General features: G+C 58.1%; 5 protein-coding genes across 11 annotated transcripts in view; 2 read left to right on the top strand and 3 right to left on the bottom strand.

The window, feature by feature from the left end:
• Positions 1-122: 122 nt before the first annotated feature.
• Positions 123-5397, top strand: DDX54 (DEAD-box helicase 54). Its single transcript, XM_042031094.1, has 19 exons — positions 123-488; positions 575-645; positions 722-907; positions 997-1046; positions 1152-1193; positions 1434-1529; positions 1642-1763; positions 1927-1988; positions 2106-2237; positions 2497-2707; positions 3007-3141; positions 3381-3602; positions 3692-3765; positions 3846-4043; positions 4206-4351; positions 4427-4540; positions 4627-4731; positions 4912-5015; positions 5107-5397. Exons 1-19 carry the CDS (start codon positions 239-241, stop codon positions 5328-5330), a joined length of 2544 nt encoding a protein of 847 aa, XP_041887028.1. The 5' UTR covers positions 123-238; the 3' UTR covers positions 5331-5397.
• Positions 5398-5487: 90 nt separating this feature from the next.
• Positions 5488-8448, bottom strand: CFAP73 (cilia and flagella associated protein 73). Of its 3 annotated transcripts, none has more exons than XM_042031098.1 (7): positions 7860-8448; positions 7167-7350; positions 6952-7056; positions 6684-6884; positions 6361-6582; positions 5975-6133; positions 5488-5894 (listed from the first exon to the last, which is right to left on the bottom strand). In XM_042031098.1, exons 1-7 carry the CDS (start codon positions 7916-7918, stop codon positions 5850-5852), a joined length of 975 nt encoding a protein of 324 aa, XP_041887032.1. In that variant the 5' UTR covers positions 7919-8448; the 3' UTR covers positions 5488-5849. The 3 variants fall into 3 exon arrangements, with proteins under 3 accessions (XP_041887032.1, XP_041887030.1, XP_041887031.1); XM_042031096.1 differs by having other exon boundaries at positions 5488-5878; XM_042031097.1 differs by having other exon boundaries at positions 5488-5878; positions 7215-7350.
• Positions 8449-8539: 91 nt separating this feature from the next.
• On the bottom strand, positions 8540-14880 carry VSIG10 (V-set and immunoglobulin domain containing 10). The gene is made up of 8 exons (XM_042031095.1): positions 14581-14880; positions 14085-14369; positions 10963-11244; positions 9901-10194; positions 9669-9779; positions 9467-9479; positions 9192-9352; positions 8540-9093 (listed from the first exon to the last, which is right to left on the bottom strand). The coding sequence occupies exons 1-8, from the start codon at positions 14663-14665 to the stop codon at positions 9026-9028; spliced, it is 1299 nt and encodes a 432-aa protein (XP_041887029.1). The 5' UTR covers positions 14666-14880; the 3' UTR covers positions 8540-9025.
• Positions 14881-15440: 560 nt separating this feature from the next.
• On the top strand, positions 15441-17862 carry PEBP1 (phosphatidylethanolamine binding protein 1). Its single transcript, XM_042031099.1, has 4 exons — positions 15441-15639; positions 15970-16079; positions 16693-16793; positions 17050-17862. Exons 1-4 carry the CDS (start codon positions 15505-15507, stop codon positions 17265-17267), a joined length of 564 nt encoding a protein of 187 aa, XP_041887033.1. The 5' UTR covers positions 15441-15504; the 3' UTR covers positions 17268-17862.
• Positions 17863-18795: 933 nt separating this feature from the next.
• Positions 18796-20364, bottom strand: part of TAOK3 (TAO kinase 3) — a 74917-nt gene continuing 73348 nt past the window's right edge. For all 5 annotated transcript variants that reach the window (XM_042031088.1, XM_042031091.1, XM_042031093.1 and 2 more), the window contains one exon: positions 18796-20282. In XM_042031088.1, coding sequence (XP_041887022.1) covers positions 20121-20282 — 162 coding nt within the window. In that variant the 3' untranslated portion in view covers positions 18796-20120. The remainder of the gene's footprint in view (positions 20283-20364) is intronic.

Raw genomic sequence — 20364 nt, 5'->3', positions numbered from 1 at the left:
GGGGGGCGGCGGGGAGGGTTCCGAGCGAGGCGGGTCCCTGCACCCCTCGCCGCTACGCCCGGCACTAGGGTCCCCGGTCTCCATGTGCCGCTGCCCCCCGTGCCGGTATCCTTAGTGCCAATGTCCCCAGTGCCCGTATTCCTGGTACGGGTGTCTCCACTGCCGGTGTCCCCAGTACCCCTATCCCAGTGCCAATGTCCTGAGTACCAGTGTCTCGGTGCCGGTGTCCCCAGTGCCAATGTCCCCAGTACCCACAGTCCCCAGCACTGGTGCCCCTGCCTGCCATGCCAGCAGTGCAGAGCTGCAGTGCCCTGACAGCCATCACCACAGCCATGTCCCGCACTGTCCCCAGGTCCCTGTGACCCCACTGCCTGCCTTCCCTACCACGGCCGAGGAGGACGATGGTGCCGATGCTGAGCTCGACACTCAGGCCATGGTGCGGGCCCAGAACCAGAAGAAGAAGAAATCCGGGGGCTTCCAGTCCATGGGTGCGTGTGGGGCAGGGGACAGCTGTCCCTCGGACAGGGACTGTCCCCTCCTGCCCATGCCCCCTCACTTGTCTCTGTTCGCCTAGGCCTCAGCTACCCCGTCTTCAAGGGCATCATGAAGAAGGGCTACAAGGTGCCCACACCCATCCAGAGGAAGGTGAGCATGGGGAGCCCTGGGTCCCTGCCCCAGGGGGTGGCAGTGGGACAGTGATAGTGACGGTGGTGTCCCACAGACCATCCCCGCCATCCTGCGTGGCCGGGATGTGGTGGCGATGGCGCGGACAGGCAGCGGGAAGACGGCCTGTTTCCTCATCCCCATGTTCGAGCGGCTGAAGGCGCCCAGCCAGGCCGGGGCACGTGCCCTCATCCTCTCACCCACCCGGGAGCTGGCCCTGCAGACCCTCAAGTTCACCAAGGAGGTACAGGGGACAACGGGGCCAAGTGGCAACAATGAGGGCAATGGGTTTGGTTCTACATCCCACCAATATGTTTCTTCCTCACCCTACAGTTGGGCAAGTTCACTGGCTTGAAGACAGCCCTGATCCTGGGAGGAGACAAGTAAGCTGTCCCCATGTCCCCTCCAATCCCTGCTTCCTGAGCATCCCCAAAACCTGGTGAGGGGCCGAGCTGCCCAGTGCCACCGCAGTCTCCCCTTTCTCACAGGATGGAGGACCAGTTTGCTGCCCTGCACGAGAACCCTGACATGTGAGTGAGGTGAAGGAAGGGGACCTGGTGGGGAATGGCCACCAGCCATCCGGGGACATCACTGGTGTTTAGAGCCAGTGTGCCTGATGGGCATTCCTGGTGTTCCCTTGGAGCAGCCTCCTGTGGGACAACAGGATTTCTACTGTATCTTCTTTGGGTTGGATTTGGGACCTGCTCCCAGGATGGTGTGGGGACACTCTCCCCCTCAGCCTGGTCCTGTCACCACCTCTGTCCCCACAGAATCATAGCCACCCCTGGGCGCCTGGTGCACGTGGCAGTGGAGATGAAGCTGAAGCTGCACACCATGGAGTACGTGGTGTTCGACGAGGCTGACAGGTCAGCACGGGGGCACAGGGCGTCCCCAGGGCTGGCAGTGTCCCCACGTGGCTAAGATGCCCAGGGTGTGGCAAGGAGGGACCTGCCATGTCCCATATCCCCTCCCCTGCAGGCTCTTCGAGATGGGCTTTGCTGAGCAGCTCCAGGAGATCATCACCCGGCTCCCAGACTGCCACCAGACCGTGCTGTTCTCCGCCACGCTGCCCAAGCTGCTCGTCGAGTTTGCCCGGGCTGGTGAGGAACGGGGGGCAGGTGGCACTGGGGACAGGGACACAGCACAGTCCCTCAGCCAGGCCGAGCCCAGCACTGGGAAAACAGAGCTGGATTAACGCTGGGCCAAGTGGATGTCCCTAGCAGCACATGCCATATGTGACCCGTGTCCCGTGTGTCACCACAGGCCTCACTGAGCCAATGCTGATCCGCCTGGATGTGGAGTCCAAGCTGAGCGAGCAGCTCAAGGTGAGACGGGCTGGGGGAGTTCAAGATGGGCTTTGTGCCCCCCACCCCCTGCAAGCCACCTGCTCCTGAGGAGGGGACAAGGGTGGCACAGGGCTGAGCACTGCCCTCACGCTGCAGCTGGCGTTCTTCCATGTGCGTGGGGACGACAAACCAGCCGTGCTGCTCCACCTGCTCCGCAGTGTGGTGAAGCCCCAGGACCAGACTGTGGTCTTTGTGGCCACCAAGCACCACACGGAGTATCTGAAGGAGGTAAGTGGCATTTGGGGGTGCCCGTGTGGGGTCTGCAGCTGTGGCAGGTCCCTGCTGGAATCTCTCGCTATGTTTCACTGTATTGAAGGAGAAATCCCAGAATATGTGATCGTGGAGGTGCTGCTCCACTCACTGCTCAGAGACGAGGGAGCACAGTGGGATTTGGAGGTCCAGGTGGCCACCCTGGAGTCTTTGGCCTTGTCTCTTTGCTGAGGGCACATGCCCAGGTGGGATCCAATCTCTCTTCCCCCCTTCCCAGGTGCTGACGGCGCAGGGCATCCGCTGCACCCACATTTACAGTTCTCTGGACCAGACTGCCCGCAAGATCAACATCGCCAAGTTCTCCCAGGGCAAGTGCCCAGTGCTGCTGGTCACCGACGTGGCCGCCCGGGGGCTGGATATCCCCATGCTGGACAATGTCATCAACTTCAGCTTCCCCGCCAGGGCCAAGTTGTTCCTGCATCGTGTTGGTGGGTGCTAGTGCCCTCACTGTGTTGTGACACTGGGGGACAGACTGGGGACAAAGCAGTGTCAGAGTGTTCCTGGTGTCCCAGCTGGACCGTGAGGGGTCTTGGAGGCAGGACTGGTACCTTCCTTTTAGGGCTCCCCCTTGCCCCTTCCCCAGCCACCCATAGTCTGTTGTTAGCCATGCCCCCATGGTAAATGTCACATGTGTAGACTCCCAGGGACACCAGTGAGTCCCTTGCTGGGGTGGGGACAGGCTGGGCTCGCTGGGTATGCTTTCCCACTCTCCTCTTGCCTTCGCCAGGCCGTGTGGCCCGAGCTGGCCGGAGTGGCACTGCCTACTCGCTGGTGGCTCCCGACGAGATGCCCTACGTGTTCGACCTCCACCTATTCCTGGGGCACCCGCTTGTCCTCGCTGGAGCCCAGGAGATGCCTGCTGGTGAGGGGTGGCTGGGTGGCCACTGGGGTGTTACCCTTGGCCAGAGCTGGAGTTTGTGGTCTTGTGGTGGGCCCTCACGTAGAGGGGTGATGGGGAAAATGGGGTGTTGGGGGCTGTGATACACCCTGTGTGTGGGGGATGCTGACTGAACAGTACCGAGCTCCCTGGGGCTGTCAGCTCTGCTCTGATAAATCCAGGGTGGGTGCTGGGGAGGTGACACAGTGTCCCCTGGGCTGCAGACGCTGGCGGGGTCCTGGGCCGTGTCCCCCAGAGCCTGGTGGATGACGAGGAGTGCCTGCTGCTGACGGACCACGAGGCCTCTCTGGAGCTGCGCAGCCTCCGCCGCGTTGCTGACAACGCCCACAAGCAGTACCTGCGCTCCCGGCCCGGCCCCTCGCCAGAGTCCATCAAGAGGGCCAAGGACCTGGATGTGTCCCAGCTGGGCATGCACCCACTCTTCAGTGAGTGCTGAGGGGATGCTGAGGGAGGGGACCCCATTCCCCTCCCCGGGGAACTGATCTGTGCCCCTCTCCCTGCCTGACCTCCCCAGGTGCTCGCTTCGAGGACACCGAGCTGGAGAGGCTGAAGTTTGTGGATAGCATTAAAACCTACAAGTCCAAGGCGGTGAGTTGAGACTCGTGGAGTGGGATGGGAGGGGAGGCCCAGGTGGCTCACTGGGGATCATGCGCCCACCCTGGGGACAGACCATCTTTGAGATCAACGCCACGTCCCGGACACTGGCCAGCACCGTGATGCGATCGAAGCGGCGCCACGACCATGCCCTGATTGAGAAGTTCCAGCGCGGGCAGCAGGAGAAGCGGGCAGCAGCACTTAAAGGGCAGGGGCTGTGCCTGGCCCCCTGCAAGACCCAGGATGGGGAAGGAGAGCAGGAAGATCTCCAGGTAATGGGGTCATGGATGCCGGAACTGCTGCAGAGCAGCCTTGGCCTGGTGCTAGCAGCACCAGGGCCTCCAGACTGTGCCGGCGCTTGGGGGCTGGTGCAGAGACTTGCAGGGATGTTGGGAGGGACGTGGCTCCCGAACCCCTCCACTGCCCCCCTCCAGAACGTGTTCTCCAACATGGGGGGCCAGAAGCGAAAACGGGGCCAAGGGGGAGAAGACGGTCCCAGCAAAAAGCCGCAGCAGCTGGCACAGCAGGATGAGGACTTCTACATCCCATATCGGCCCAAGGACTTTGAGAGTGAGCGGGGGTAAGTCTGGGGGGGCTCCTGCTGCTGTCCCATCCCAGCCTGTGTGGGGGCTGCTCTCATCACCCCCCTTTGCAGGCTGAGCGTGGGCGGCGAGGGCAGCGCCTTTGAGCAGCAGGCGGCCGGGGCCGTGCTGGATCTCATGGGTGATGAGAACCACAACCTCAACAAGAGCAAACAGTTGCTCAAGTGGTGAGTGGGGTTTACCCGTGGGCTGGAGGGAGAATCAGGGCTGGGGGTGCCACTGCTCAGTGCCACCGCCCTCCTGTCTCTCGCAGGGACCGCAAGAAGAAGCGGTTTGTGGGGCAGACGGGCCAGGAGGACAAGAAGAAGGTGCGGACAGAGAGCGGGCGCTACATCAGCAGCTCCTACAAGAACAACCTGTATCCTGCTATGGGCACTGCTGCCTGCCTGGGCTGGGGGCTGCGGGAGTGGGGCTGGACCCCCGTGTCAGGGATCCATCCCCTGCCAGGGCAGCAGCTGGGGAAGGGAGCACAGTCAGACACCACAGCACAGGGTCAGGTGAGGAGTCACCACATGTTCCCTTAACCCACCCGTCCCAGCTATGAGAAGTGGAAGCAGAAGTACAAGGTTGACGAGCGGGATGAGGATGAGGAAGGGCCACGCAGCAGGGAGCAGTTCAGAGGGAAGCACAGGCGTGGGCATGGTGAGTACCTGCAGCAAGCAACAGAGCCCTGCATTGTCCCCCTCAGCCTGGCTCTGTCCCCTGCCCTGAGCACAGCCACGTCCCCCCGCAGGGCCCACGCAGCCCTCGGCGCAGGGCAGGGTGCGCTCGGAGCTGAAGAACAAGCAGCAGATCCTGAAGCAGCGCAAGAAGGCGGCCAAGCAGCGCTTCCTGCAGAGTGGGGGCCTGAAGCGCCTCAAGGCCAGGAACCGGCAGCGCGTGCAGGAGCTGCGGCAAATGGCCTTTGGGCGCCGGGCGGGCGCTGCCAAGAAGGGCAAGCTGAGGAAGAGGATGTAGGGGACATGCCCCCCATGCCTGGGCTGGGAGTTGGGGAAGGGGACAGTAAATATTGGCTGGTTTTGCATCCTGACTTCTCTCTGTCCTTGCTCCAAGCATCATGCCTGGGGTACTTCTTTTCCTCGGGCCACCCAGAGACACAAGAACAAGCAAGTACTGCGGCTCCACAGCTGGATGTATTTTGATGTGAGACACCTTTGGAGATGCCAACAGCAGCTCCCTCCTCCTCCCACTGCCTGGGGTGCTCTGGGCAGGAGGGAACCCGGGAATACTCTGGCCCTGCCTGGGTGCGGTGCCACCCCAGTGTGCCTGTGCCACTGCCATCCATGTTGCCTCTCGTCGTGGGGTTTCCAGACTTGCAAGGAACAACCTCCATCCCCAGAGGTCCTGTGGCTCCAGGCTGGCCCTGGCAGCCTCTCCCCAGCCCCAGGAGCAGGAGGTGTCCCCAGGGGCTATTCCTGGCCCTGAAGCAGCCCGGCACCCCTGATGTGCTGTGGGTGTGTGCCAGTGGCACAGATGTCAGCCAGGCCCCGCATGCAGAGCAGTACCTGCGAAGATTGGAGCCTGATGCCACAGCCAGCCAGGGATGTTACTGTCCCTGTATGTCCCCAGCCCCACTGCCTGGGGAAGAGGTTTGTGCTGACCATGTCCAGCTGGGCCTTGGTGTCCTCCTGGGCTCTGTCTGTGGGGATCCTGAGCTGTGCAGTGGTGAGCTGGAAGAGGTTCAGCACAGCCAGCTTGATCTGTGCCAGCAGCAGGGTCTTCTGCATGGCTGTACTCTGGATGTGGGTCCAGCAGGACTCCTGGGGAACAGAGTGAGCCCCGGGCCACTGCTGTCTGTCCTCCTGTGCCCCCCGGGCCGGGCCACGCCAGGCCAGGGGGACCCAGCAGAGCTGCAGGGATCCTCAGCTCAGCCTGGAGTGCGCCCAACTTTGCGCCTCCACCACACTGGGCATCTCCCTTGTGCAGCACACCTGCACTGCTGCCCTTCTCCCCGCGGGGGTCCTTGGGCACCCGACATCCCCCTTACCCACTGGAGCACATCTTGGCGGGCGGCCTCCAGGCGTGTGTGGAGCCGGGCCAGCTCGTCCTTGGTGCCCAGGAGCTCGGTGCTGGTCTCCTGCCGATACCGCTGGAGCCGTGCCCTGCCCTGGGCCAGCCGCTCCTGCCCGGCCTCTGCCTCCCGTGCCAGGGCTGCCCGCACCCCCGCCAGCACCCCGAAATGCACCAGCATGGCCGGCACGTCCTGGAACTGGGCAGTGGGAGGCGGCCGAGAGGCCGCAGCGGTGGAGGGATGTCGCCACCAAGGGGCTGGGGGACACGCAGGGTGGCGCCGCAGGACTCCACGCTCACCTGCCCCATCCTGGCCAGCACGTCCCGCAAGTAGTCCCCGAAGGGCCGGAGGCTCCGCAGGCACCGGGCCAGGCGATCCCTGTGCCGCAGCAGCCCCGCCAGCTCCCGCTGCAGGCGGGCGGCCTCAGCTCGCTCCGCCGCCGCCCGCGCCCGCTCCTCGCCCGCCCGGCGCAGCGCCCGCTCCCGCCTGGCCGCCACCGCCTGTGCCGTGGGTACGGGGTCAGCGGCAACCTTCCGGCCAGCCCGGCCCCGGCCCCCGCCCCCGCACCTTGAGGAAGGAGTCAAATCTGAGGACGGCGTTGCGGTGCTGCCGTTCCCTCCGGGCCAGCTGCTGCCGGCGCTGCGCCAGGCGCTGCATCCGCTGCCGAAACTCCTGTGGGATGGCGGGGTGCTGAGAGCGTTGCCTCACGCTTGTGCACCCGAGGGTGCCAGCCCGTGGATAGCTGGGGACATGCCTGCCCGCTGCCTGTCCCCATGGCACACCTGAAGGACCCGGGGAGGGGACACTCGGGGGGCTGAGGCCGCTCTCACCTCCCGCCGGTTCTGCAGCTCCTGCTCCACCTCCGCCACCTCCCGCCTCTTCAGGAGCACACGAGTGGATGGCAGAAGCGGGGCCGGGTCCCGCGCTGTCACCGTCCTGCCACGGGCTGCGTGGAGCTCGACTTGGCTGGGGAGGGAAAGTCCGGGCAGGGGCATCTGCCACCGTGGCACGGGCAGGACTTCCCTGGGCCACCGCTGCTCCCGGGGCTCGGCCTGGGGAGCCTGGCCCGCTCCCCGGTGTGTGCAGGGATTGTCAGGAACCACACTGCGTTATCCCTGCCTGCATTCATCTTCTTGCCCACCCTCATTCCTGCCCATCCCTCCCACTTCAGCCTCTCCCACTTGGAGACCCCCAGCACCGGCGCTGTTCCCCAGGGAAGGACAAATCACGTTACAATCTCAGCTTTCTGGTTAGACCCCGGGGAGTCCGCCTGCCTCCCCCCAGCCCACGGCTGGAATCCTCTCCTCCCTGGGAGCCTCCGCTGGGGACACTGTGCCCACCCAGTGACACCCACCCTGGCAGTGGCACCCGGAGATGGGAACACAAACCGAGATCACCGGGCACACAGGACATGCTGGCCTTGTTGCCAACTCTTTGGTCCCTTGCCACGGGGAGGACGGAGGGGTCTCACTCACAGCAGCCGCAGCTTGTCCCGGAAGGCTGCTCGCAACTGCTCCTCCAGCTCCGAGTCCATCTCGCCGGTGCCTCCTCCTCGCCCAGGGGCCTGCGGAGGAGCTGGGACCGGGGCGGCCGCGATGGTGGCAGCACAACAGTGTTGCCAGGGGCAGCCAGAGGCTCCCGCAGCTCCCTGGGATTTTCCTGGCTTGGCTCTGAGCGCCGCTGAGAGGGCGCGGTGCTGAGCACAGGGAATGCACCAGGGCTGCTTGCAGGGGGGCTCCCACTCTCAGCCCTCAAACCATTCCATCCTTCCACCCACACTCCATTCCCTCCAGCCCTCAGACCCTGCTCCAGCCCCTCAGAACCCTCCGTTCAGACTCCATGGCCCTTCAGAAACCACTGTGCACAGCTGGGCCACAACCCCTGTCCCCCTCAGCTCTGTTCCAGCTCACACTGTTCTGACATCCCAGGGATGGCTCAGACCCCCCGCCTTCACCCACAGTGCAGACCCTGCCTCTCTCTGCATGTCCCAGGAGTGCTTCCCTTCCACTCCACAGGCCATCAGATTCCCTTTGATCCCCTGTGTGCTGTCACGTCCCCTCTGTCCCCACATTATGTGTGCTCATGCCCCCATTACCCTCCACACACTCCACAAGGAACAGATTAACTCCTGGCTTGGACACAGAGCAACACCACAGAAGGAATAGAGGAAATATTTATAATAAAAACAATTCAGCCTCCCCAGAGTCAGTGTCACCCATGTCCTGCCTGCACACCCCTTGTTTCTTCCCTCACCCCAGGACCACTGCAGCCCCATGGTGACTTTCTCCATCCCAGAGCTGCTCATGGAGACTGAGCCAGAATCCCACACGTGAATTTGAGTCTGTCACAGGCATTGAAGTGAGTGGGTGTTCCCATGCTCTGCCTGCGCTGGGAGTCACCTTGCTTTAAGGACACCCAAAACAAGATGGGAAATGGAAGAGGAGAAAAGGAATGGAGAAACATGGCTGGGGAAGGATGGAGTGAAACTGTGGAACGGCAGGTGGAGAGAGGTGGGATGGCTCTGCCTGAAGTGTCCTGGCACAGGACACTGACAGCCTGTGCTCAGCCACATACAAGGACGGCCTGCTTGATGCTGGATTCCAGCGGGAGCTCTGTGTGCTTCCCCAAGGAGGGACAGAAGCTATGGGCCTCGTGTTTCTTCTCTCCCTTCCTGTGGGGAGAGCGTGCCATGGATCTCGTCATCGTCACCTACAAAGGGCACAGAGCAGCAGCATCTCAGCTACGCCAGCCATGAGGAATTCCTCTGGGAAGACCTAAAGCTCAGCAGGGAGCAGGTGGCTCCTCACCTTCCGTGAGGTGGCTCAGGTCAGCAGCCTGGGCCCTGCTCCCACTGACCAGCGCCATGGCCTCGTGCTCAGTGTAGCTGCTCAGGGCCTCCTTGGACCCCTTCCCCTCCTCGTCGTCTTCAGAGTCCACCAGCACTAAGACATCCCCCGAGTCTGCATTCCTGGGAACAGCAGAACAAACTGGATGAAAGGCTGAGGGGAGCCTGTTCCCTGCCCTACAGGAATGCAGAGTAGTGATGCCATGAGGGACTGGGCTGAGGAATGTCAACACTCACCTGAATGCAGCACCTGAATGGGAGAGAAGAGAGAGACAGTGTTAGAAACTGCCCCCCTGGCAGTGCCACTGGACAATCCCTGCCAATCCTGCCTCCACGTCTGCCTCCCCCACATGGTCACAGGCAACCCTGACTGACTCCAGCACTGGGAGGGACAAGCAGGTTAGGGATAAACCCCCAGGAAGGAGGAACCAATCCCTACCTCTTAGGCACAGGAGGGGATTGTAGTACAACACAACCCCGGTGACGGTGAGAACAGCCAGGAGGGACAGGACCACCACAGCACCCACGACGCCAACGATGTTCACTGGCTCTGTGGAGAGGGGACACAGGAGGAGCTTGTCACCGGGACACAGATGGATGAGGAATTCTCAGTGCAAGCCAAAGAGCGGGTGTGCTGTGCCCCCAAGGCCTCCTGCCACAGCCCCACTTACGCTTCACCGTGAGGCAGATGAAGAGCTCCCTGAGCCCCACGGGGTTCTGGGCCTTGCAGATGTAGCAGCCGCCATCGGTGCCCTGGGAGCAGTTCTGGATGGTGAGCCGGGACACGCTGCCCTCCTGGGCGATGAGGAACCTCCCCCCAGGCTGGATCTCCACCTCGGGTTGGGTGATGTTCCGGAGCCAGCTGAGCCGAGCCGCCGGAGTGCTCTCGGTCACCCGGCATGTCAGGGTCACGTTGTCACCCACAAAGCAGGTCTGGGGGGGCTCAGATTCCAGGGAAGGGAGTTCTGAACAGCCCCAGGCGAAAACAAAAACAGAAGTCAAGGAGGGAATGGAAGCAATTAACATAACGAGCAATCAAGCTTCTGGCTGATTAATAATCATTAACAGAAGGGAGGCAGGCAGGCGTCTGTGAGTTGAGCACTGTGGGTTTAGCATTTAGCTCACTCAAGAGCCTCCCAAGGAGTGACCTGAGCAGCTTTCATGGTGCTCAGCCCCTTCTGACACCTGTCTTGATATCCCTGGGGAAAAGTGGTCTGAGGTAGCCAGCAGGTAAATGGCAGACAGGAGAAGAGCAGCCCAGGTATTATTTTCCTTGGGGTCAGCAGAGCTCTTGTGAAGAAGCCCTGACAATCCTTGGAGGATAAATACAGCCCAGGTTTTCATAAACCGCTCAGATCCCTGAAATGCCTGAAGGGCACACACAACCCTTACACCCAACCCTACCAAACTTCCATCTCAAGCTGCCCACAGTCCCCAAACCACCTCTCGCTTTCATGCAGGTGTGTGGAAGCTTTCCACAGGAGAAAACACTGCTGTGGTGAAAGTTGTCGGCCCCTGAAGATGGGCCCAAAACACAGCTCACCTGCAACCCTGCCGTGATGGATCTCAGCTGCAGGACATCTGTGCCTTGGGCTGCACGTGTGCCCTGCCATGCTGCCTCTTGGCTTCCCTGACCACCTCAGTGCTCTGGAGAGCAGGGAATGACCGGGGTACCCACCTGCCCCACTTTCAGCAGCTTCATTAACAGTTAATGAGGCAGCAAATCCACTCACTTATCTCCACAGTGCAGGCAGGCTGCTCCTGCTTCACCACGTGGCTACCCACACACTTGAAGACTTTTCGGTGGGAGAGGTGGGAGCTGTTCAGCGTCTCCACGTGGGTGTCCGAGGAGCTGGTGGAGCTGATGACCCAGCTGGAGTTCTCCAGATCCTGCCCCTCTTCTCTCCAGTGCAGGGTGGGGTGGGGGTACCCCCCGGGCCAGCTGCAGAACAGCTGCAGCATCAGCCCTGATGAGGAGGTCTCAGCCCAGCACTTCGGCGTTGCCTGTGGTGGATCTAGCAGCAAGGACAGCATGTGGTCAGAAACACTGCCAGGGCTGGAATTCATTTGTCATCATTCCCCTTGAAAAATCTTTCCTGTTTCCCTGCAAGTCTTGCTCCCTGAGCTGCATCCCGCAACCCCAGGCATGCGCAGCTCTAAGTGACAGCCAGCAGGGACTGTGAAGGGCTGTCACAGCCCCCACAGCCAAGCCTTGAGGGAGGGAAAAAAATATTGCCACAGTTTTATCCAATGGAAATGAGATAAACACCTAAAAATGCAGTGGGAGAATGAAATCCCACTGCCTTGGTCCCCATGCCACAGGTACCACGGAGGGACATGGAATCACCACTTGAGAACAAGGCACAGTCCTGGCTCTCTCCCAGCTGCTACTTCCGCACACAGATCCACACATGTGCTGGTTTAACAGCCAGAGGAATTCTGGACTCTGATCCAGAATTAACATACCGTGCCCCTATGTGTGCCTAATCCAGTGCTGAACAAGACCCCACCAAGAGATCAAACCAAAGCAAGCCCCACACCAGAGGAGTCAGAGGGATGTCTGAGGCTTATTTTGGGGAGCATTTATTCAGGGGACTTTGAAATGACTTGAATTAATAAAACAAACATCACGGCAAACCCTCGTGTGAGCTGCAAGAATGCACCTTCCTGGGGCTTGGCTCTCCAGGAACTGTACACACGCCTCGGGTGATCTTTGAAACCACCCAGCTCTGGCAAGAAAGTTCCCTGCAACACTCTCTGTGTCCCAGCTCTGGGGACGATCAAACTGATCCCAAACCCTGGCTGTGCTTAATATGGCATCCTGTCAGCCTGAACCAGCAGAAACTGCCCCACATCAGTGGGGCACAGCCCTTCCAGGATGTCCAGGTGGACACAGCCCTTCCAGGATGTCCAGCCAGAGCTGCACTTTCTGTGCTGACCTCAGGAACAGCCTCCTGAAGCCATCAGCTTTGCACCCTGAACTCCCAGGCTCTCCCAGCACAACTCTGTCTAAACAAGAGATCTGCTCCCACAAAGTTACCAAACCAAAAGCCTAAAAATCTCCACCCTCCCAAACCTTAAAACCTCACAAAACACCAGCAAAAAGGACCTGTTGTGGTTTGACCCACAGAAGAGCCAACAGTGCTTGTATCAACCCACACACAAATGCGCCAAGGAATCCCTGGGAGGTGTGGAACTGCACGTCTCCTTCACAGGTGCTTCCCATCCAAAACAAACACAGAATCACAGCCCAATAAGGCAGGGCTGCACCTTTGTCCTGTCACTAGAATGTTTACTGTACTGCTTGTGGTGTTTTCAAAGTGCAGTTTTAAACAAAAAGAGAACTTTTTGGTACCACCCATGGGACAGGTTGAAGACTGTCAGCTGGTAATTCCCACACAAAGCCTCTACAGATTCTGCGAGGCTCTTTCACAGCAGTGCCAAGTCTGTGTCCAAAATTTGCTCCAGCCCAGGATAAGATGTTCCACCAACATGGATTGTGAAAAAACAGGGCCCTGCTACAGGTTAGAGGTTAAACTTCTAACTTCTGCTGATGCTTCTCCTGCTGACCTAAAGCACCTCCAGAAATCTCTCTTATCTATCAAAGGGCATGCCCACATCACCTTTGTCATATTTGGAAATTAGTTCACACAATTAATTCCAGGCTAATAAATGAAGTTCAGAGTGCAGCACCAACACTTGGCACCCCAAAAATATGTTTTTCTCCCAAGTGTTCTGCCCCAGTGCTCCAGATTTGGGGCTCCCCACTCCTAAGCCCAGTGCCTACATATTTATTCCCTGCAGCTGCCCGGGGTTCAATCCTTGCACAGCCCATCTGCACGTTCCTTGCTGCAGGAAGGGAATTTTTATTCCTGTAAACTTTCAAGAGGTTAATCTGTACAAAACAGGTGCAATGTTTACACACAGGTAAAAGGAAGGAACACCCTGAAGGCAAACAGCTCTCACACATGGGAAGAGCGGCAAAAGAGGAAAGGGCCAAGGGAGTACAGAGGGTCAAAATGGGAAAAGCAGTGGATTTTCTCTCTTCTCAATCCTGAAGGGCCCAAGAGTGGCACCAGGCACAGGACCTGTGCTCCTTGCTAATCTGGAGGGGGCTGCTCCCATGGAATACATGAGGCATCAGGGCAAAATAATGGTGCCCTGGCAGAAGCAGGAGGGAACTAACCAGCTTAAGCGCTTTCCAGCCCGAACTTCCACCTGTGCTCTGAGCATTTCTAAGGGAATGAACGAAGGAAACAGAGATAGAAAGGGGAGAGGGCACCAGAAGATACAATAGGGCTGGAAGAACTGGCCTGTGCTGATAACAGGCACGCTCTCAGGACACTGCTCCCACATAAACCTGAGGAATTTCATGCTTCCGTCATTATCAGAAGGTTGCACTGTACGACTCCTCAGCTGGGGACCCTCTCCGTTCTCCCACTGAAAGGATGGCACCAAGGCATGACACAGCACATCTATCCCAAACAACGAAAAGCAGACAGCGAGCAGCAGCCCCCACCCCAAGGTTTATGAAGGCTCAAGTCAGCCAGATTCTGAGGCAAAGGGGCCCCCTGGAATAGCTACTGGGAATGGAAGATGTGCCCAAAAACTCGTTTATCACCAGCAATGAAGAAGAGACACAGTGAGGACTTAAGAGCTGGCATTTCCCCTGCACATGCCAGATCTGTGACAAGCCATTTGGACACACATTTTGGTGCTTGTGAGCAGATGTGAGAGAGATTTTGCATGATAAAGCCACCTTGCACTTTTTTAATATTATTTTTCCACCAGTGCCAGATGAATTTGGGGATGTGGAAGGCCAAGGGGAGGAAGCTCAGCTGCGGGAATGACTTACTGGCCACCAGGAGCTGCACCCTGTGCTCATGGTCCGTCTTGTTCAGCACTTCCCTGCAGGTATAGTTGCCCTCGTCCTGCACACGCAGCTCTGTGATGCTCAGGGAGCTGTTGTCCACCAGGGAGAAGCGGACGTCCGGGGGGAAGGAGACCCTCGAGGAGAAGAGAGGTGGAAAGGAGTGCGGATCCCCTTGGAACCAGACCACCTCGGTAGCTTCTTTGGACACGTTGCGGCATAAAAGGAGGATGCTTCCTCCCACCTGCCCAAAGACCACTTCATCTGTTCCTGGAAAAGAGAAGGGATGGCGTTAAGGATGTAGGAAATGGGCAAAGCTGCCTTCTGCCAGCAAAGACCTGGATATTTTAGTTGTGTCAAATAGGGGTGCTTGTTAGGGGACTGCTGAGGGACCTCTGAGGTGACTAAAAACAACCAGCGAAGACCAGAATCAGGAAAAAGGGACACAGTTCCCTACTCCCCTCCCCTCAGCCCGCGCTACCTGCGGCCTCCCGGCGCGGCACCAGCCTCCAGACACAAAGGGCGAGGAAGAACCGGGCCGGCGGCATCCCGCCGGGGAGCTGCATGGCTGTGTACCGCTGCCAGAGCGCCGCGGAGGTGGTACTGCCCGGCCGCCGCCCCGGCGAGAGGCCAGGGAAGGGCGGGCGTGCCCGGCTGGGGGGACCCGCCCGCTAGAGCCCGGGAGGGGCCCGTGATGGGGTCGCCGATCGGGCCCCGCCGCCTCAGGGGCGCCATTTTGGACAGTGGCCATCTTGAGACCCCCAGCCCCGCCCGCCATCTTGGGGTCACCTCACTCCCCCCCGCCACGTGGGGCGGCCCCAGCAGAGCGGGGCCGGCGCTGCCGCCCGGTACCGCCCATGGACGGGCAGCGTTTAAACCAAAGAGAGCGGTGTTCCCGGAGTGGTGTTCCTTGAGCGGTCAGCGACCCCCGCGTCCAGAGAGCTACTGCAATCCACCTACTTAGAGACACCCCACAAGCAGCGGAGCGCGGAGAGCGGAGATAAACGGTTATTCCTCCGTATAACCCCACAGCATGGGCCGTAACCACGCAACTATCCACGGGTTTCTCCAGGATACCTTACACATGGCAGCTTGGAAGCATCAAAGCGTGCGTGAAGCAGAGCTCTGAGACACACAGGGCTTCCCAACTGGGCCCTGGAACATTAATTATTAATTAACCTAATTAGCGGCAGGGGCGACAGTACTGCGCCAGGTAACCGCAGCTCGGCCGGCCCCGCCTGGGGGCGCCCTAAAGCTGGCTCGAGGGCGGCCAGAGGTGCGTCTCCACCAATGGGAGAGGAGCGAGGCGGCGCCTCCGCCAATGGGCGCGGGGGGCGGACAGCGCGGAGCCGCCGCCGCCGCTGTCGTAGCTGCCGTAGCTGTCGTAGCTGCCGCAAACGTCGCTATGCCGGTGGACCTGGCGAAGTGGGACGGGCCGCTGAGCCTCGCCGAGGTGGAGCAGAAGCCGGCGCACCCACTGCGGGTCAAGTATGGCTCCGTGGAGATCGACGAGCTGGGCAAGGTGCTCACGCCCACTCAGGTGAGCAGCGCCCGGCCCCGCGCGCGGGGGTTGGCGCGGCAAAATGGCGGGATGCGGTCGGGCCTCTTGTGCGGTCGCTCCGGCAGCCGCCGCCGGAGCTTCGCCGGGTGCGGCGGGAGAGAGAGGGGCTGAGCTTTGGGGCCGGCCTTGGTACGGGGGCGGCCGTGCCGCGGGAGAGAAGGCCCGTGGCTCTCACAGCCAGGGGGAGCTGGCACGAATGGCCTGGAACCCCTCGGGTGTCGCTGCCAGCGCAGGTCATGCTGGCCCTGTGTGCAGGGCAGGTGGTTGGCGCTGGCAGCGGGGCCAGTGCTAACGTGGTCATCCTTGCAGGTCCAGCATCGCCCCATCAGCATCGAGTGGGACGGCTGCGATCCCCAGAAGCTTTACACCCTGGTTCTCACAGACCCTGATGCGCCCAGTCGGAAGGACCCAAAGTTCAGGTAATGGGGCTGGGCAGCTCCGTGTCTTGCCTGGGGAAAATGGAGCATCCCTCTTGGGCTGAGCAGAGGCTTAGGAGGAGGTGGGACTGTGCTCTGCCTGAGGTGCAGCTGTGGGGCTGTGGCTTGGCACAGAAACTGTGTCCTTGCATTACTCCTTGAGCCAGGGATAGCTTGAAGAGGAGCAGCTGTCTTCCCCAGGGGTGTTTAAAGGTCTGTTGTAGTTGGAGCAGCACAGCATTTATTACTTGCTCTAATTTATCACATGGATATTGGAATCACGTGAATTGGAATTAGGTCTTTGCTGGTGGCAGAATTGTAAATCTGGGACCAGCTCACTTTCCCCAAGTCAGCCTCAGCAGTGTGTGGAATACCCACTCTCAGAGGTCAGGCTGTGGGTTTTCTGCAGCCACATGGAGCTGGTTTTGGCAGGCTGTGCATCCCAGCGAAGCAGTACCTGCTCTGGGACTGATGCTCTTTGGGTTTGGCAAACCAGGAGTGGCAGCTGTTTGTTTGCCCTGTGCTGACAGCCTCATGGAAAAGCAGCAGCTTGGAGTGACAAAGGATTTTGCCTGGGGTTCTGCCAGTCTGATTATTCTTTGCCCTCTCCTTTCAGGGAGTGGCATCACTTCCTGGTGACCAACATGAAAGGCAACAATGTGGGCAGTGGGACCGTGATGTCGGATTATGTTGGCTCCGGGCCTCCCAAGGGAACAGGTTGGTGCCTGCAGCAGTTCCCCTGTGGTGCTACATGGATCACCACCCAGTGCAGAAGGGTGTGGGGGGGGGAAACCTGCAGGAAACTGCCTGTGGAAACGATCTGTGCAGGATTGCTGCGGGCTGCACGTAGCCACAGCCAGCACAAGCAGGGATCAAGCCTATCTAGTGCATCCTTGCTAAGCTGCCTTAATCTCCATCATCCTTAGCCATCTCCAGGGGTCACCTCAGCACCTGCCTCTGTCCCTCTGTGCAGGTCTGCACCGCTACGTGTGGCTGGTCTACGAGCAGCCCCAGCAGCTGTCCTGCAACGAGCCCGTCCTGTCCAACCGCTCTGGGGACAAGCGTGGCAAGTTCAAGGTGGCCGCCTTCCGCAGCAAGTACGGGCTGGGGGCGCCAGTGGCGGGCACCTGCTACCAGGCCGAGTGGGATGACTACGTGCCCAAGCTCTACGAGCAGCTCTCGGGGAAGTAGGGCCGGGGCCTGTGGGGCACTGCAGCACCCATGGGTGGGGCACAGCACTGTAGTTCCATTTTGTTAATGAGTTGAACCCAACTGTCCCACTCTGGCCGCTGGAAATGTCACCCTGTCGCTGTCCCTGCTCTGTGTCCCTGTGTCCAGGCCTGCGCTGATGCCTGTGGTATCCTAGCTAGAGAGCTGCTGATGGGTGTCCCTAGAAAACTGACCTGCTTAAGGGAAGCAAAAGCCTTTGTGAATTAGTGTCAATTCAGGGAGTCTCTGCTGTCTTGGGATGGCTTGAGGTGGCAGGGCTGTGGGTACAGAACCACTTTGGGGTGGATGCTGCCTGTGGAGACTCCCTTTTCCAGGAGAGGAGAGTGCAGTCTAAGGGAAACTTCCTCCCCTTTCTTTTTTTTTTTTATTTTCCCTGTACTACATTTGACCAGTGCCTCACTACAGCAGTGAAGGTGCAGCTCGAGGGGGAGGCAGGGGCTGGCCTGGAGAACTTCCTTCTGTTCTCTGCTGCCACTCAAAGCTGAGACTACTTTTTTGTTCAGTCCTGTGGTGACCTGCTGTTTGCTCACAGTGCAATTAAAAGCTTCCCAAGGAACTTGGTGTGCTTGGTTGTCTTCTTGGGGGATGAGGGCAATGCTCAGGGAGCAGTGTGGTGGTGTGGGGTTCCTGTCCTCTGGGGACAAGGCTGGACGCTGTGCCCAGGGCTCCCCATTCATGGGACACACTGATGCTGGAGGGACAGCTCAGAGCTATCATGTCCAGCGTTTAGTTCCTTTCCAAGGGATCTTCCCGCACTGCCAGATCTGTGGAGGCTCCTTCCTTCCACAGGAGCCCCCACATTGCCACAGCAGATCTGACACCCCAGCAGTACTGACCTGAAGCCACTTCCCAGCCTAGCTGCAGGTCCCAGGTGCTTCCTGCTCCTGCAGCAGCTTTGCAGTCAGGCCTGGGGGTGTCTCCTATGTGCTTAGAGCAGAAATGAGCCTTTGATCAAGCCTGATGGCTATAAAAATGTAAAAAAGGTGAAGCCAATGCAATTCAACTTCATGGAATCAAGAGCCTTCCCCCTTTTTTTCAAGCTGCTGTATCAAAGCTCTGCCATGACAATGGTCCAACAAACAGGAATCAGCAGCAGCCATGTAAAAACTGGGGATTCCATAACTCAGAAAGGTGGATCATGCTGCCCTGGGGCAGTTCTTCAGCCCAGCCATTAAAACATTTCAACAGGATCAATGGTTTTCCAGGAAAACATCCCCAGCTACTCCAGACCAAGGCCCACCAGAGTTAAGGCTGGAGCACTGCTCACGAGGCTGATCCATCCTGGGACTGCTTGGGCTGGGAGGAAGACATGAACAAAATAAAAAATTCATTACCCTAAAAACCTCCACTGTCAGGAAACCAGCTCTGGAACCAGGCCCTGAGGCTGAGGGACACCTGGGGAATGGGACACCTGGGAATATGTCCTGTCCCCATCTTGCACCTGGTGCTGGGCCACGAGCCACCCCTCCCGCAATGACACAGCCAGGCATTGTGATGAACACTTTTATTTACAAATATAATTAAAAGCTCTGACAGTTATTCATGCTCTTCCCTGGAACCTGAAAAATGTTTTTGTTGTTTTGTTGGTTTTTTTGTCCTTTTTTTTTGTTGTTTTTTTTTAAAGTGCATGCAAAAGAAGTAAAGCCTTTTTTTTTTCCTCTTTTTATTGTAAGAAAATACACAGTTTGAAAGTGTGAATAATGCAATATTTATGTCCAAGATCATGGGGTTGGGGGTGGACTTGGGGGAGGAACAAAAAAAAACCCCCAAAAAACAAATAAAAGGAAAAACTGAAAAGGGCTGGGATGATCTAACAGACAGTGTTGAGCTCTGGAACGGAACTGGAGAGTGGGGGGTGGCTGGAGCGGGACAGGAGCAGGGGAAAGAAGTAAAAAAATTTTTGATCAGAGAAACAGTTAAAATACAATATGAAAATAAGTAAAAGCTCTCCTTAAATTCCTTCTATACACAAAATACACGATTTGACAAAGCCCAATTTGTGCTACTGGGATCCTGTGGGCTCATTTAAGTGTATTCACATTCTCTGCGACAGCAGAAAATGATTTATGATACAATCAAGAATATGCCTAGGGGCCAGGGCTCGTCCCTGCTGCCCCCGGCATGGTTCTCCTAAAAATCACCACGTCATTGCCCCGCCCCTCCCCACCCCCAAAAAAGTAATAATATGTCACCACTGATATGTACAGCACGATTTAAGGTTTTTTTTCTGTAAAATGTATCAAATTTTTTTCAATCTTTAATAAAATTTTTTTTATTATTTAATTATTCCTGATGAATAAATACCAAAAAAATAAAAATAAAATAAAATTATGCAGCAGCTAGTTAAGGTAAGGCTGCGGATTCAGTCTCTCTCCCCCTGGGATCGTAGATATCTTTTAATTATTAATATTTTTTTGCTTGTACTTTCATTGATTGGTGGTAAAATGAGTGATTGCTCAAAAGCAACATACATCCACTTGGGTTGTTTTTTTTTTATGTTTTTTTTTTTTTCTCCATTAAAATTGTCTCCAAAGTTTTCACTGAAACATTTTTAATCATTGCACAGAGACATCAATACTGTGACATACTATGGAAAAGACTGCCAGGAGCTGTCCTGCACCGGGACGTGACGGGGGAAAGGGGCCCCTGATGGAGTAAGAATATACAGGCACTGGTCCGACACGATGTCAGTAAGAGAGACAGAAAGAGAGAGAGCACGCCCGTCAACATGGGGAATGTTGGGTTTGCAAGTTTTATCCTTACTTTGTTTGCTTTTTGTGTTGGTTTTTTTTAAAATGGCAAAGAAATTTAGCCTCATCTATAGTCCTCCTTGGGATATTCTAATGTGACCAAATTCCCAAAGCCCATCCGCAAGCTCTCCATGTCAAACGTCTCAATCTCTCGCTCCTGCCTTTCCAACAGAAACTTGATCCTCTCGCTGCGTTCCTTCTGGAGAGCGGCGAGCTCCTCTTCGATCTGAAACGAGCACAGTCAGCAGCCTCCCAGCGAAGCTCCACCCCTGCTCCGTGTCCCAGCCCAACTCCAGGTATCCCCAAAA

The sequence above is a fragment of the Corvus kubaryi genome, unplaced genomic scaffold (assembly GCF_017639235.1).
Source record: "Corvus kubaryi isolate FWS band 111438036 unplaced genomic scaffold, C.kubaryi_AGA036_p1.0 37337, whole genome shotgun sequence".
NCBI classification, from domain to species: domain Eukaryota; kingdom Metazoa; phylum Chordata; class Aves; order Passeriformes; family Corvidae; genus Corvus; species Corvus kubaryi.
Note: the sequence above shows the minus strand (reverse complement) of the source record. Positions and strands in the feature narration are given on the sequence as shown.